At 43.9% G+C, this 17,839-nt stretch overlaps 1 protein-coding gene across 1 annotated transcript in view; it reads left to right on the top strand.

Annotated features, from left to right (window-relative positions):
• Positions 1-17,839, top strand: part of SMYD3 (SET and MYND domain containing 3) — a 739,596-nt gene that overhangs the window by 605,266 nt on the left and 116,491 nt on the right. The window contains exons 9-10 of the mRNA XM_059068124.2: positions 6,461-6,548; positions 9,977-10,151. Coding sequence (XP_058924107.1) covers positions 6,461-6,548; positions 9,977-10,151 — 263 coding nt within the window. The remainder of the gene's footprint in view (positions 1-6,460; positions 6,549-9,976; positions 10,152-17,839) is intronic.

Raw genomic sequence — 17,839 nt, 5'->3', positions numbered from 1 at the left:
CCATTCATCTGTCAATGGACACTTAGGTTGCTTCTGTGTCCTGGTTATTGTAAATAGAGCTGCAGTGAACATTGTGGTACATGACTCTTTTTGAATTATGGTTTTCTCAGGGTATATGCCCAGTAGTGGGATTGCTGGGTCATATGGTAGTTCTATTTTTAGTTTCTTAAGGAACCGGCATACTGTTCTCCATGGTGGCTGTATCAATTTACATTCCCACCAACAGTGCAAGAGAGTTCCCTTTTCTCCACACCCTCTCCAACATTTATTGTTTGTAGATTTTTTGATGATGGCCATTCTAACTGGTGTGAGATGATACCTCATTGTAGTTTTAATTTGCATTTCTCTGATGATTAGTGATGTTGAGCATCCTTTCATGTGTTTGTTAGCAATCTGTACATATCTTCTTTGAAGAAATGTCTGTTTAGGTCTTCTGCCCATTTTTGGATTGGGTCGTTTGTTTTTTTGATATTGAGCTGCATTAGCTGCTTGTATATTTTGGAGATTAATCCTTTGTCAGTTGCTTCATTTGCAAATATTTTCCCTTGTCTTTTCTTCTTCCTTATAGTTTCCTTTGCTGTGCAAAAGCTTTTAAGTTGAATTAGGTCCCATTTGTTTACTTTTGTTTTTATTTTCATTACTCTAGGAAAGGGGTCAGAAAGGATCTTGCTGTGATTTATGTCATAGAATGTTCTGCCTATGTCTTCCTCTAAGAGTTTTACAGTGTCTGGCCTTACATTTAGGTCTTTAATCCATTTGGAGTTTATTTTTGTGCATGGGGTTCAGAAGTATTCTAATTGCATTCTTTTACATGTAGCTGTCCAGTTTTCCCAGCACCACTTATTGAAGAGGCTGTCTTTTCTCCATTGTATATTCTTGCCTCCTTTATCAAAGATAAGGTGACCATATGTGCGTGAGTTTGTCTCTGGGCTTTCTGTCTTGTTCCCTTGATCTATATTTCTGTTTTTGTGCCAGTACCATACTGTCTTCATTACTGTACCTTTGTAGTATAGTCTAAAGTCAGGGAGCCTAATTCCTTCAGCTCCTTTTTACTTTCTCAAGATTGCTTTGGCTATTCGGGGTCTATTCTGTTTCCATACAAATTGTGGAATTTTTTGTTCTAGTTCTGTGAAAAATGCCATTGGTAGTTTGACAGGGAATGCATTGAATCTGTAGATTGCTTTGGATAGTATAGTCATTGACACAATGTTGATTGTGAAATCCAAGAACATGGTATATCTTTCCATCTGTTTGTATCATCTTTATTTCTTTATTCAGTGTCTTATAGTTTTCTGTGCACAAGTCTTTTGTCTCCTTAGGTAGGTTTATTCCTAGGTATTTTATTCTTTTTGTTGCAGTGGTAAATGGGAGTGTTTCCTTAATTTCTCTTTCAGATTTTTCATCTTTAGTGTATAGGAATGCAAGAGATTTCTGTGCATTAATTTTGTGTCCTGCTACTTTACCAAATTCATTGACTACTGTAGGGTTTTCTGGTAGCATCTTTAGGATTCTCTATGTATAGTATCATGTCATCTGCAAACAGTGACAGCTTTACTTCTTCTTTTCCGATTTGGATTCATTTTATTTCTTTTTCTTCTCTGATTGCCGTGCTTAGGACTTACAAAACTATGTTGAATAATAGTGGCGAGAGTGGGGAACCTTGTCTTCTACCTGATCTTAGAGGAAATGTTTTCAGTTTTTCACCATTGAGAGCAGTGTTGGCTGTGGGTTTGTCATATATGGCCTTTATCACTTTGAGGTATGTTCCCTCTATGCCTACCTTCTGGAGAGTTTTTATCATAAATGGGTGTTGAATTTTGTCAGAAGCTTTTTCTGCATCTATTGAGATGATCATATGTTTTTTCTCCTTCAGTTTGTTAATATGGTGTATCACATCAATTGATTTGCATATATTGAAGAATCCTTGCACTCCTGGGATAAACCCCACTTGATCATAGTTTATGATCCTTTTAATGTGCTATTGGATTCTGTTTGCTAGTATTTTGTTGAGGATTTTTGCATCTGTGTTCATCAGTGTTATTGGCCTGTAGTTTTCTTTTTTTGTGACATCTCTGTCTGGTTTTGGTATCAGGGTGATGGTGGCCTCATAGAATGAGTTTGGGAGTGTTCCTCCCTCTGCTATATTTTGGAACAGCTTGAGCAGGATAGGTGTTAGCTCTTCTCTAAATGTTTGATAGAATTCACCTGTGAAGCCATCTGGTCCTGGGCTTTTGTTTGTTGGAAGATTTTTAATCACAGTTTCAATTTCATTGCTTGTGATTGGTCTGTCTATATTTTCTATTACTTCCTGGTTCAGTCTTGGAAGGTTGTACTTTTCTAAGAACTTGTCCATTTCTTCCAGGTTTTCCATTTTATTGGCATACAGTTGCTTGTAGTAATCTCTCACGATCCTTTGTATTTCTGCCATGTCAGTGGTTACTTCTCCTTTTTCATTTCTAATTCTGTTGATTTGAGTTTTCTCCCTTTTTTTGTGATGAGTCTGGCTAATGGTTTATCAATTTTGTTTATCTTCTCAAAGAACCAGCTTTTAGTTTTATTATGTTAGCTATTGTTTCCTTCATTTCTTTTTCATTTATTTCTGATCTGATCTTTATGATTTCTTTCCTTCTGCCAAGCCAACTTTGGGGTTATTTGTTCTTCTTTCTCTAGTTGATTTAGGTGTAAGGTTACGTTGTTTATTTGAGATTTTTCTTGTTTCTTGAGGTAGGATTGTATTGCTATAAACTTCCCTCTTAGAACTGTTTTTGCTGCGTCCCATAGGTTTTGGGTCATTGTATTTTCATTGTCTTTTGTTTCTAGGTATTTTTTTATTTCCTCTTTAATTTCTTCAGCAATCTCTTGGTTATTTAGTAAAGTATTGTTTAGCCTCCCTGTGTTTGGGTTTTTTTTCAGTTTTTTTCCTGTAATTGACATCTAGTCTCGTAGTGTTGTGGTTGGAAAAGACACCTGATATGATTTCAGTTTTCTTAAATTTACCGAGGCTTGTTTTTTGCCCCAAGATATGATCTATCCTGGAGAATGTTCCATGAGCACTTGATAAGAAAGTAAATTCTGTTGTTTTTTGGATAGAATGTCCTATAAATATCAATTAAGTCCATCTTGTCTAATGTGTCATTTAAAGCTTGTGTTTCCTTATTTATTTTCATTTTGGATATCTCTCCATTTGTGAAAGTGAGGTGTTAAAGTCCCTACTGTTATTGTGTTACTGTCGATTTCCCCTTTTATGGCTGTTAGCATTTGCCTTATGTATTGAGGTGCTCCTGTGTTGGGTGTGTAACTATTTATAATTGTTATATCTTCTTCTTGGATTGATCCCTTGATCATTATGTAGTGTCCTTCTTTGTCTCTTGTAATAGTCTTTATTTTAAAGTCTATTTTGTTTGATATGAGAATTGCTGCTCCAGTTTTCTTTTGGCTTCCATTTGCATGGAATATCTTTTTCCATCTCCTCACTTTCAGTCTGAATGTGTCCCTAGGTCTGAAGTGGGTCTCTTGTAGACAGCATATATATGGGTCTTGTTTTTGTATCCATTCAGCCAGTCTGTGTCTTTTGGTTGGAGCATTTAATCCATTTACATTGAAGATAATTATCAATATGTATGTTCCTATTACCATTTTCTTAATTGTTTTGGGTTTGTTTTTGTAGGACTTTTCCTTCTCTTGTGTTTCCTGCCTGGAGAAGTTCCTTTAGCATTTGTTGTAAAGCTGGTTTGGTGATGCTGAATTCTCTTAACTTTTGCTTGTCTGTAAAGGCTTTAATTTCTCTGTCGAATGGTTGTCAAGATTTAATATGGGGGCTTCAACTGGGAGGCACTAGGAAGTTACTAAAGGCTTTTGTGATATGGTGGAACTGTGGCTTCAGGAGATGGAGATGGACTTAAAGCAGGTATTTGGAGGGAGATTGATGTTTAACCTTTTAAAAGCAATTGATTTTTATTTCTCTCTTATACACACAAAACACTAGGTTCTTACTTGGAATTTCCTAAAAGAAGTAGAGTCCACTTATGGTGTCTTTTTAAAAACCACCCTATTATATTACACATATGTACAACACATGTACACAGAGACTCATAAAGCCCTGTCACACAGACACACTCACACAAATGCACACATTTCCTCCTATACACACCCACTGCCTCTCCTATTCTTGAAATCTCTTTTCTGTAGTACTTGGTGGCCCTCATTTTTTTCTGCCCTGGCACACTTGAGTGACATGTATCTTCCCACTAGTAACATAGGCTTACTCTGCCAGTGGTTCTCACAGGGGTCATTCTATAAACCTCTCCTAGTAGGCATGTAAGAATCTCCAGGGAGATACATATAGTTTGAAAAAGTCTTCCCTCCCTCACCTTTACCATCACCCCACAGTGGCTGTGATTTGATATAACTTTCTAGAATGGTTCTTCTCCCTGACATCCACTGAGAATCTAGTGGATATGGAACACCTGGTTTTGAGTAGAGTCTGATGAGAATTTCTTACCCTTTGGTTAGCCTCTTTAAAGCAGTGCCATCCAGTAGAACTTTCTGTGATGATAGAACTGTTCTCTGTCTGTGCTTCCCAATATGGTAGCCACAGCCACACGTGGCTACTGAGCTCTTGAAATGTGGACATACAGGAAAAATAGAGGACTCAATAGGAAGACAGACAATGAATAAATGGTAACGCCTACCTTCATTTTGAATTGCTTTTTAAGTTTTTTTTTTTTAGTTTTTGCAGAAGTCAACGTTGGTTCACATGGGTGTAGTTATGCTCATCTTTTACCTAACTTAATTTGGATTGATAACTCAATATTTGATTGGAGTGTAGGGACTTCCCTGGGGGCACAGTGGTTAAGAATCCGCCTGCCAATACAGGGGCACAGGTTCAAGCCCTGGTTCAGGAAGATCTCACATGCCACGGGGTCACTAAGCCCATGAGCCACAACGACTGAGCCCGTGTGCCACAAGTACTGAAGCCCGTGCACCTAGAGCCTGTGCTCCGCAACAGGAGAAACCACCGCAATGAGAAGCCCGTGCCCTGCAATGAAGAGTAGCCCCCACTGGCCGCAACTAGAGAAAGCCCGCGTGCAGCAGCGAAGACCTGATGCAGCCAAAAATAAATAAACTTTTTTTAAAGTGTTATCCATGGGTCTCCTGACAAATGATTCTTTCTCTTGCCTCTGTTCCCCTTCCTGATAAATAATACATACATATATGTATATATGTAAGCTTTATTGAGATATAATTCACATATGGTACAATTCAATCAGTTAAAGTGTACAATTCAATAGCTTTTCATGTATTCAAAGAGTTATGGAACCATCAACATGATTGATTTTAGAATGTTTTCATCACCCCAAAAAAACTCTTTAGTAGTCACTCCCCCGTTCTCCCCACCCACCACCCCCTGCCCTAGCCATTTACTAATCTACTTTCCTGTCTCTATGGATTTATCTATTCTGAGCATTTCATATGGGTGGAATCATACAATATGTGGTTCTTTGTGACTGGCTTCTTTCACTAAGCATGATTTTTTTAAGGTTCATCCATGTTGTAGCATGTATTAGTACTTCAGTTCTTTTTTTTTTTTAATTTATTTATTTTTGGCTGCGTTGGGTCTTCCTTGCTGCGTGCGTGCTTTCACTAGTTGTGGCGAGTGGGGGCTACTCTTCATTGAGGTGTGGGGGCTTCTCATTGTGTTGGCTTCTCTTGTTGGGTAGCACGGGCTCTAGGCATGTGGGCTTCCATAGTTGTAGCTCGTGGGCTCCAGAGCGCAGGCTCAGTAGTTGTGGTGCACAGGCTTCGTTGCCCTGCGGCATGTGGGAGGTTCCCGGACCAGGGCTTGAACCCTTGTCCCCTGCATTGGCAGACAGATTCTTAACCACCGCGCCACCAGGGAAGCCCAGTACTTCATTTCTTTTTATTGTCAACTAATATTCCATTGTATGGCTATACCACATTTTGTTTATCCATTCATTGGTTGATGGACATTTGGCTTGTTTCTACTTTATTTGCTATTATGAATAATGCTGCTGTGAACATTTATGCACAAGTTTTTATGTGAACATATATTCTCATTTTTATTGCATATACATCTATGGAGTGGAATTCTGTTTAACTTTTAGTAACTCTGTTTAACTTTTAGAATAACTGCCGAACTGTTTTCCAAAGTGGCTGCACCATTTTACATTCCTACCAGTGATGCATGAGGGTTCCAATTTTTCCACAACCTTACCAACATTTGTTATTATCTTTTTGATTATAACCATGCTAGTTATGAAATGATATCTCCTTGTGGTTTTGATTTGCATTTCCCCGATGGCTAATAATATTGAGCATCTTTTCATGTGTTTATTGGCCATCTGTATATCTTCTCTGGAGAAATATCTATTCAGATCCTTTGCCCATTTTTTAATTGAGGAATTTGTCTTCCTCTGTTCTTTTAATTTGGCCTGAGCAGGATGCTGATATGCTAACTGGTGATGAACAAGTATGGAAGGAAGTTCAAGAATCCCTGAAAAAAATCGAAGAACTGAAGGCACATTGGAGTATCCTTTTACCTGTGGATTGAGTTGTTTCATAGGATTGCTTCCTTACTGGTTAGAGCCTAGTATTGAGGAATCCAGGTCCAGAGTTTGACCTCTCCACGAGCCGAAGAGCTTCATTCTGTTCTGTGGTCACAGGTTGCATCCCTGATCCCAGCCAACAATTTCAGTAATGGCTAAGGAAGATATGGTAAAGTCAGCATGAATTCCTCTCCACCATTAGATGATAATCCAGATTTACAGGCAGGATTAGTGGGACAGTAAGTAGTACTCTCTTTATATGTATAAGGTAGCAAATTTCTGGATTCCCTTCCTCCCGTAACCTACATATCTAAAACGTGTAACTTGGAATCCTTAAAATTTAATGACTAGTCAACCATGACTGCTATGGCAATGGGGGTTGCTTCACAGTACATTTTCTTGGCATAAATAGTGAGGGGACCTCAGGAGGATTGTAAGCACTGGAGGACTGTAAGAGCCCGTGGTCTGTCAGTCTTTGAGTCTCAAGGAGTTGATTAACTCCCAAGTGGATCCACTGTGTTCCCCTTTCTCTTTTCCCCCAGTCGTCTTATGGTCGTGGAAAAGTCTGCAGAAAGGTGCCTGTTTTGTCATCAATAGTCTCTTCTCTTTGGGTGGGCTGTCTTCCCTTCTCCCCTCCCTGGATCAGAGTGACTTGTGGTAAACACCCAGAAAATGCCAGGGACTAAATTTGTGAGCAGATACAGGTCAGCATTAGCTTGGGAGAAAAGCCTCTTCGTTAAAATTATTCCATTTTTTTTGTTCACTGAGGTGTTTTACAGGAAAGGTTTGCCTTGTTTGCCAGGTGACTGTTGCCAGTGTTTCGAAGGGAAGTTGTCACGTGGTCCCTCCCAGCTTGCTGGGGGGATAAAGTTAGATGTATTCCTGTCAGCGGCTGCATCTGGTTTTTACTTCGAAGGCTTGTCATCTCAAACCTCTTTAAAATGAGTTGGAGCATATGTAAATGAGCAGGCAAATAATTATGGAGGTCATGCAACATGATGTTAAAATCGAGTCAAAGTCTTGCCACAGAAATGTCTGGCATTGTGTAAGAGACAGGCATTCCTCCTGACAATCCATCAGATATCTAATCCTAGGATGAAAAGCCACAGAGGTTAGCCTGGCAGTCTGTTACGAGACCAGTGCGTTACCTAAGATACTGCTTCCCCCCAGCCTCTGGGGGCCACATGCCGCAAACTTTAAACATGCACGTCAGGTGACTACAACAGGAAGTCATCAAAGTCACTTTTCTTCAATAGATGTGCCTCTTCCGAGACCAGAGGCAACTCCTCAGAGACAGGACTCGTCCTAAAATTACAGAGTGTTATGTACAGAAAGGCCCTCAGCCATGTGTTAGGGGGCCTGAAGTTCTAACCGGGAAGTCAGGCCTGTGGGGTAAGGTATTATGCCACCAGAGGCCCCCGTTGAAAGAAAAATATATTTCCTGTGAGGGTTAATAAAGATAGGAGCTCCCACCCATGCAAGGGGCTTGCTTGGTTTATCAAAAGTGTTCACTGATGTGTTGGAAAGCAGTGCCCTGAGAGTCCGAACGGTGGAAAAGGTAGATTTTGCTGGAGGGAGGGCAAAGGATGGGTGGGCCATCTATCCAGGATGGGGGATGCTGTGTTAGGACCTGAGGAAGAGGCTTTGAGTTGGAGGCGGGGTGGAGAGCCCTGGGCTGTGTGAGAGTCGGGCAGGGTGTGAGTGTATGTCGGGGAAGTGCCATCAACCTTACTCCACTGAACCATCTTCCTTAAGCTGGTCACGCTCGGAGGTCATGACAGACACAGTAAAAGGAGGAGGAGGGCACTGATATTTGTGCAGTATGATCTCGTGCAAGACACTAAATGTTCTCCCACTGTGTCCCAGGTACACAATTCTGCCTGGCTCAGGAGAGAACACGTGAAGCATTTTTAAAAACTTTACGTACGGTATCTTATTTAACTTCTACAGCGACATCAGGCATTTTTATTTCTGGCCTACTTCAAAGCACAGGTGACGTCCTCAGAACCTCAAATCTGACCAGTGACAGAACTAGCTTAGATTTAAATCCAGCTTTTTCTGTGGTTAAACGCCATGGCATTTCTGGAAATCTGCAAACCTTGCACCCTGTGGAATTCCAGCCTATGCAAGCAGATGAATTCGGAGCTACACAGGTTAAAGGTGAGGGAGGAGTGGGAGCCGGGCAGCCCCAGCCTAGCATCCTGCTTGGCCTCGGCCTTGCGTAACACAGCATCAAAGGGAAGAAACTGTGTCAGGTCCCTAGGGCCTACCTTTTCTCTCACCTGCAGCTGTGCTTCTGAGGGAGTTCACCTGAAGGACTCGAGGCGTGCTGCATGCACCACGTCCTCAGTGCTCTGACTGCCTTGTCAGTTTTAAAAAGTGAGGTCGCACTGGGCTCCATGAGAGTAAGTTATGGACTCACGGTTAATCGGAAAGTCACTGTGGCTCCGAAGTGAATACTGGGTCTTCTCCCCACCCTTTTTTTTTTTTTTTTTCCGGTACGCGGGCCTCTCACCGCCGTGGCCCCTCCCGCCGCGGAGCACAGGCTCCGGACGCGCAGGCCCAGCGGCCACGGCTCACGGGCCCAGCCGCTCCGCGGCACGTGGGATCCTCCCGGACCGGGGCACGAACCCGCGCCCCCTGCATCGGCAGGCGGACCCTCAATCACTGCGCCACCAGGGAAGCCCTCCCCACCCTTTTTAAAGCATCCTTTCCCCCTGCCTGCAATTTATGTACATAAGCCACATGTTCTTAATATTTATCTTTTACTTTGGGGGTTTAAAATAAGAATACCTTTATTTGGTTAAGTGTAGACTTGAATCACTTTTGTTTTATAATCAAAAACCTTAAATTTGAGATCCAGTGGAAATGGCTTTCTTTAAGTTGTTTCCCCTAGTGTGTGTCTGGGGTTGTGTTTTTGGTTTCTTATATGCCCAAGGTTCAAATGACACAGAAGCAAAAATGAGCTCCTCCTTTTTTAAAAGGAGTCTCTCTAAAGCTTTTTAAATTTCAGATCATTTTTGAAACAGAAACTAACAGAGTAAATAATTTTAAACTGAACTAACTTAGTCTTTAGCTCATTTAATAAACAGCTGCATTTATTTCATGGCTAGGCTTAAAGAGAATACATGTAGGAATAGGAAGGAAGAATGGTTCTCTGGAAATCTAATCCCGCAAAGCACAGGCTTGGTTGGAAGATGGTTTGTTGATGTAAACAGAATTTCCTTCTCGGAGACACCACTTACATGTTTTTGTTTCTCAAGTGTGTTTTCAGGCAGCTCATCTGTGCAAAAAAATGGGCGCTTCCTTCCCTCCTGTGCCTGGGAGCTCTTCAGCCTTTTCGAGAATTTCATTTTACTTTTGTTGTTTCTTGATGAAGACAACGAATCCTTAACTAAGGTTAATAACAGAGTGGGAACAGGTTCTGGCCATGTGCCAGACGATCCTAAGCAGCAACGCTGAGCGGCTTCCTGATATCAACATCTACCAGCTGAAGGTGCTCGACTGTGCCATGGACGCCTGCATCAACCTCGGGCTGCTGGAGGAGGCATTGTTCTACGGCATTCGGACCATGGAGCCGTACAGGTGAGTCCCGGGGAGGGGCTAAAGTAAGGGCTATGTGTCTTTACTTGGGGCAGAGGCTCGAGAGAGAGCCTGACATCATCCTGATCCCTGCTGCTTTGTAAGAGTGTTCCCATCTGCTTCCCAGTCGGTGTGTAAAACCACACCTTTGTTCATTTATGCGTTCATTCCTCATTTGTAAAGTTCCTTCCGTGTGTCAGGCACTGTGGGTGTGCAGCGACTGATGAGGTGCTGTCTGCACATGGAGCTAGTGCTTGTAATAAGGTGCAGTGCTCGCGATGGCAGAGGCAAGTACAGAGTTTGGGGGAGCAGAGAGGGGCTCGGCACAGACGTAGCCTGGGGGCTGCGGCCTGTGGCCTTAGCCCTGCTGATCTAGGTGAGGACGCCGGTGTGGGACCCTCCACTTGGCTGACAGTGGTGCTGCTTTCTTCCATTTCTCAGGGCTTTATGGTTCCTGGGGTGCCTTCACTTGAACCATTTGACCTTGTAATCACCTTATGACCCAAGCAGGAGAGCAGGGAGACAGCCCTGCTCAAACATGTCATTGAGTCAGAGGAAGGAACTACTAGTAATGAACTGTTTCTTGACCGGCCTCAACTCCTCCAGACCCGTGCGTGTTTTTCCCCTAGAGGTTCTGGTAACTCAGGTGAGCTTTCGGAGGGAGGGCAGTGTTGAGATCTAGTGCTGAGAATTTGGTGCTGGTGGGTGTGGGACCCTGGTTTGCAGTGGGCTAAGAACATAAGTTTGGAAGATGAGATAGATCAGTCCAGAAGAAAGGGCACAGAGATGCATATACCATCATCTGAGGTTGGAAGAGCCTTCTCCAGCACAGAACAAGGTCACTCACTGTGGGGAAGGTGCCCTGAAAGCATCTGGGACCTGGGGAGGCTGGGGGAGGCCCCTGTGGAGGAGGGGCACCCCTCCAGGCAGATACTGAGTTTCCCAGCTCTGGAAGACGGTGCAGACATGATGTCAGCCCTAAGGGGCTGAGCAGAGGTAGGGTCCAGGTCTAGACCTATGCAACATGGGCAGGAGGCAGGGGAGCCGTCCTCAGGGAAGGAGGGGAGGGAGGCAGAGCCCAGGTCGCCACCTGTCAGCACTTGAGGGAGAGCCTCAGAAGACACCGGAGCTGGGAAGCTACCAGGATCAACACAATAAGAACAGAAGCGAGTCCAGGGTCTGGGATATCAGTCCGGGCAAAGGGAGGAAGCCAGAAGTGACACATTTGGTCAGGAAGCCAGGAGCATGGTGCAGACAGAGAAGAGCCTAGAGATGGCATAGACCCACCAGCCAGGTGCATGGCAGAAGTCCATAGGCCAGCCACGGCACCAGGGTGACCCTGAGGGTGTTTTTCAGAACGTCTCTGGGTGGTTTCTCCCAGTGCCTTGTGGTTGAACAGCTTCGAAATCCAGACTGTGAGTCAGCTTTAATCAAACTTACAAGAGATTGCCTTGAGGGCTGGGACTGTAGACTTTCCCATGAGCGTGAAATGTCTGTTAGGTATGATGAATCTTGTGGGTTCTCAGAAAATATGAATTGAATACAAAGAGATAAGGCTTCGTGCGTTCTCTGCATTTCAATGAGAGGCAGGTTGAGGATGGTTGGCGTTACCCCTCTGAACTCAGGGCTCAGGCTCAGGACGCCAAACCACAGGCTGCCGGGTGAGCAGATGGAATCCGGCCAGGAGACAAAGACGGAAAATCCTCTTTCCTCCAGATCCCCTCAGCGGCTGCTCGCCCCGCTGCCGTCTGGGGCTGGAAGTGCGCTGAGCCTGCCCGCCGCCCAGGCACAGGAATATATGTTGGTCCCCCGGCTTCATTAAGAGAGCTGCACGCCTTTGAGGGAGCTCGTTCTCCACGTACTTTTGAATCCTCTTTTCTCCATAGCGCCCAAGGCTTCTCTGAAGGACTTTCTTACCCCCTTAATTAACTGGCAGTTTCACTGACTTAAACATGAATCAAACAAAGAGGCCTTTCTTGTAAGTGAGGCCAAGTGCACGGAATGTACTCCATGTTGTTTGGAATACTTTTGGTTATGTTTCTCTGGTATTGGGCAGGTCACGATCTCTCTGTAAATGTACCCTCTGTTCTTACGCTGGTTGACACTTTTCCAAGCTTCCCTCCGTTTCCCCTCCCTGGTGCTTATTAAGGAGTTGCTCTGTGGTGTTCTGCATTTCAAGAAATCGAATCTGAAATGATCCACTTCTAACGAGTGAGATCTGAGCTATTTGCTTTCAAAGTTGTAGCAGAGGAAAGGGCTATCAGTAATTCAGACTAACAGAGTTAAGAGAAATGAGAGGGGTGGATGCCGATAGACTTGGCCCTCTTTCCCTTTAGCTCAGGCAAAAGTGAAAATAAAGAACTAACGGGCCAGATGCCCTGCAAGCCCTTTAACAATCTTAGAGTGGGAGGTAGGAATCCCGAGCTGGGCAGTGGTTTTCACCCTGCAGGTGTGCACGAGGGAACTCACGCTGTGGGCCTCCCCCGTCTGCACGGTCTCCCGGCAAATGCTCCGGGTGGGCTTTTTGTCCACCTGTAGCCAAGGACACGGGCAGTTAGGCATGCGTTACTGAGAGGTGACTGGATTGCCATCTGCCGTAACAGTTGTACAATGTTAATATACTGTTTTCAACAACTAGATTGAGGTCAAGACTCTAGTGATGATTTTGTCACTGCTGACTGTGGCTAAATCTTAACTGCTGACCTTAGAGGAGAAGATGTCCATTATTCCATTTTTATCCAAATCACCGCTTTGCCCTCAGCTCCCTTCTTGTCACTCCATCATTTATTTTTACTCAATAGAAGTTCCTTTTATGGTACAACATAAAATATTAAGTTCTTTATGTTTCATAAAGCAATTTGGAATTAATTCACATACAACAAAATGTGGAATCTTTAGTATTAGCTTATAGTACTTGTCCTGAGAGTATCTATGTGTGTATCTGTGATTATATATGCAGTCATCTGTCTGTTAACACTACCAACATTAAGTAATTTAAGGGTGTTTCCCAGATTTTACTTAAAAATACAATTCAGGGCTTCCCTGGTGGCGCAGTGGTTGCGAGTCCGCCTGCCGATGCAGGGAACACGGGTTCGTGCCCGGGTCCGGGAGGATCCCACGTGCCGCGGAGCGGCTGGGCCCGTGAGCCATGGCCACTGAGTCTGCGTGTCCGGAGCCTGTGCTCCGCAACGGGAGAGGCCACAGCAGTGAGAGGCCCGCGTACCACACACACACACACACACACACACACACACACAAAAAAAAAAAAAAAAAATACAATTCAGTCAAATCTCAGCTGTAAGATGAATTGGGTTCCAAAAGTTCATTTGCCAGTCGGTAGTTTAGAACTTGGAAAGCATTTTCTTCCAGAAGAAGGTGTTGCAGATCATGCTGAGGCCCCCTGGACTATAGCCCGTGACAGTCTGCTCAGCATCATCAATGTAGGCCATAAATTTTTTTTTTTTAAAAAAAGGAGAAAGAAATACAAAAACAAAACTGAACATAGTTTTAAAAACTAAGATTTAAATTATGTTGAATACAAATTAAAGTTGATTTTCTTTAGGAACCAGAGGCTGATACGGAGGTACAGAGGCTTCTTAAGGCTTTGAGGAGGACTTTCAATATATTCACACATTCCGTTAATTTTTTTTAACATCTTTATTGGAGTATAATTGCTTTACAATGGTGTGTTAGTTGCTGCTGTACAACAGAGTGAATCAGCTATACGTATACATATATCCCCATATCCCCTCCCTCTTGCATCTCCCTCCCACCCTCCCTCTCCCACCCCTCTAGGTGGTCACAGAGCACGGAGCTGATCTCCCTGTGCTATGCGCCTGCTTCCCACTAGCTGTTTTACATTTGGTAGTGTATACATGTCCCTGCCACTCTCTCACTTCGTCCCAGATTACCCTTCCCCCTCCCCATGACCTCAAGTCCATTTCAGTATATTCACACGTTCTGTTAATTTTTGTTGTAAGAATAATACATACTCCTAGGAAAGGACATTTTCAAAACGACGGAAAGGTAAAAATCATCCTCATCTTTCACACTTCTGTCCCACTCCCTAAGGATAGCCATGGTAAGTTTCTTTCTGAACTTTTCCATGTGTGAGGCACTCGTCTGAATATATTCCAAAGCCCCACTTTTCCCTCCTTTCCTCACTTTCTGTCTTCTTCTTGTCTTTCTTGGGGAGAGACTCGGTTCCAATCCTGATTTTTAAATATGCCTACTGGCGTGGTGGGTGAGGAAGGAAAGGTGACAAGGAGAAAAGAGATGGAGAAGCCAAGAATTCTCCTTAGTGGGAGAGAGAAGGAAAAAATAGGGTAGCTCTCTGTCTCATGTTCCATAACTTGGTTTTTTCACTTTACGACAAAAGTGTGGACATCTGTGCAGATCGACTCCTGCATGTCTACCTCATTCTTTTTAACAGATACCTAGTATATCATCTCATGAATGTACCATAATTTGTCCATCAGTCCCTCTGGTCTCCGTGTACGTTTACCATGTCAAACAATACTATGATTAACAGCCATGTACTTGCATCCTTGTGTTCTGATGTGACTGAAGCCATAGGGTGAATCCATATGATAAATTCCTAAATGCTAACTTGCTGCATCAAAAGTTACGTACATTTTCAATGTAGATAACTTATTACCAAATAGTGTCCCCCATCCACCAAAATGTTCCTCTTTTCTCAAAAGAATTAAGAATGGATAGCATGATATTGACTTTATCTGATTTAAATTCATTTCATAATATATAAGGGCCTTTTCCTGATCAAAGTCTGTTCTTACAGAGTGAGGTTTGCTTGTATTGATTTACTTATCCAAAAATAGTGCTGGGAATGACATTTTCTAAGTCACCTGCACAGAGGCAGAAAAACAGGAATGAGGAAGGGTCTGACACATGAGTGCCCAAGGGGTACTTCCTCCTCAAGGGGAAGAAATCGTGAACGAGTAAGATTTTATCTCATCGGTTTCTGTGCTTTGTTGTCAGAAAAAAAAACTGGTGGGAAGAATGGCAGTAAAATGCAGCTGGTGGTTTGTTTTCGTGACATAGTTACAAGTAAGTGTTTGTAACTCAGAGATTGCCAGTAATTACATAGCAGCCATATCTGTTTTGATTTTGCCAGTAATTTTTTGACTTTTCCCTCAGAAGCTTTAGCAGATAAGTTGATGAAATGTAAGGTGTCATCACAGCAGTACCTTCTACGACTGTTTTCAAGCTGGCTTTTCTTCTGAAGACGTTTACAATTGGTCTTCTGTGGGTTTTTGTCTAGTCCAAGAGCCAGCAGAGCATGTGGGTGCACGTTCCCCGGGGCACAGTCACTCACTCACTTGGCACTTACGTGGGCCTGCTCTCCTGTTGCCTCATCTCTCCGTGTCACAGACCTTGTTAGGCTGCTCCAGGAGGATGCTTGTGTCCATGTACCTGTCAGTGAAGCTCATTCCTAGAGGGCAGGGTCTTGGCTGGGGGTATCAGCTGTAGGACTTCTCCTCAGCCAGACTCAGAGAGGAGGACCCAGAGGTAAAGCAGAGCTGGGTCTCCAGCCAGGAGGGGACATGAGAATCGGAGCTTCACCCAGCATTCTGTTCATGCACCTTGTTTGCAATCTGTCTTCCATGGTGAGGTTTACAGAATTATTTCACCCAGTGAATGAACACATGTTTTATTCTCTGCTTACTGATGTGGACAATAATCCCTTAGCCACTTAATCATTTTTTTTCCACCCTGTAATTTTCAATTAAAGTATCTTTGGTGGCCAAACCCCTATATGAGAGTTTGAGCTCTGTGTGCATGTTTGTGTAAAATACTGTTACCTGATACCTCTCATCGGGGCCTCTCTTTCTTTGCTGCCAGTTCTGTGAGGTTGATTTCTTAGGCACGGCCCCTTGTCTTGACACTGGGGCAATGACCACCTGCCTGGCAGTTGGGGTAGGGGCCCATCGAGGCCCAAGCACTCTTAATTTAACCTGTTTAATATCAGCCCCTTAGTTTAATTCCAAAGGGCGCTCTTAATTCAGAATCCAGAAATACAACAAAAGGAAAAAGAAGGCAAAGGAGAGAAAAGAGGAAGAGGAAGGAGGCAAGAACAGCACAGATGATGAGATGCCGCAGTTCAGGTGCACGTGTGTTTACTTAAACTACTGACTTGAGCTCATTCCTAGTTACTTGTGTTTCCAGGTCCAGATAACCTGGAGCTAGTGTGAGGCTTTTGGTAGGAGAATAAAGAAGAGCAGGATGAGTAATTTCTCTGACTGCACTTTCCTTGGGGCAGCAGAGAAATGAAAACATCTTGCTTTCAGTGGTCCACTCCTCTAAAAACACCCTAGCTTCCCTTTCCCTCTAACCATCTTGCTGGAGATGCCACCTGTGTGTTTGGGTAAAGACATTTATTGACCAGCGTTCTGGGTGGTTCCAGCCCTGACCCCACTAGTTGCACAAGAATGACCCAGCTTTGTGGTTTTAGTTCCGAAAGAGAAATAAAGGGTAGTCTGTGCATGGAACTGGCCTGAGGCTCTGACCCTCCAGCCCCTCTGAAAGAGGGGAGGGGCGGCCACGAGCCCACCCATTCTCCTGGATGCTGCAGCTCCTCTGCCCTTTGCCACCACCCAGGCCTCTGGCCCTTGAACAAGAGCTGCAGATTGTGACAGAGCTCCCGGTGACAGCAGACAGGCCTAGGTGACAGCTTCACAGACCAAGCCTTAATCCAACCTGGGTATTCCCACCTGACTTAAGGGTGGCACAAGTGACTGGGCGCTGCTGGTATATGTACAGCCCCTGCTGGGGAGGGGAAGGTGACCCACACATTGCCCCCAACATGCTGTGCACAGCAGGACACATGTGAAACCCATGCTTCCTGCTGTCTCCTGGCCACACAGCTCTCTATGTTTGTCATTCCTGGCTACCGGAGGGCCACCACCTGACCATGGTTCAGAGACCCCACCTTCTGCTTTATCCTGGATGGTAGTGTTGAAATCCTCTGCTGAACTTTATTCCATCCACCCCCCACCGCCCCCACCCCCACCCCCCGTGCTAGGATTGTTAGATCAGCACATTGCTCAGAGCCACATTCCTCCTCTCCGACAAGAAAATCCAACAGCCACGGGCCAGCATCATCCATGGGTCTAGAGTCAACACTTACCTTGACTGTAGACACCCCAGGCTAGGTCGGGGCACAGGGTATACTTCTTGTCTGTTGCATTTGCCTGATTCCCGGTAAACAGCCTCCCTGGGGAGCAAGATGAAAGCCACGCTCCACCCTGGGATTAGGTACCTGCACAGGAAAGCATTTCATCTTCTGTGTTCACCCATGTATATTTTCTGAGAAATGGTCTTCTGTCCTCCTATTTAAGAAAGCATTTCCAGAATAAAAACATTTCCTATTACGTTTCACTTTTTTGTTTTTTAAACTTTCACAAGCCATCACTGAGTACTTTGACTGTCCTGACAAAACATCTTCAGTTTCTTATTACAACAGATTGTATCCTAAGCAGCAGGATATCAAATCCTAGGGAATCTTTTGGGATGCATTAAATTTCTCGTGTTGAATCAATCTCTTGCTTGGCTGCCCCTGAAGCTACATAGCTGCTATCTCTTTTCCTTTTTCTCAGCTCTTGGAAGAGAAAGTAGAGAAAAAAATATACCATTTTCCCCTGTAAGGAGCCAACAGAAAATCAGGTAGGCCT

Source organism: Kogia breviceps, chromosome 1, assembly GCF_026419965.1.
Source record: "Kogia breviceps isolate mKogBre1 chromosome 1, mKogBre1 haplotype 1, whole genome shotgun sequence".
In the NCBI taxonomy this organism is placed as follows: domain Eukaryota; kingdom Metazoa; phylum Chordata; class Mammalia; order Artiodactyla; family Physeteridae; genus Kogia; species Kogia breviceps.
This window is presented reverse-complemented; position numbering and strand designations above follow the sequence as displayed.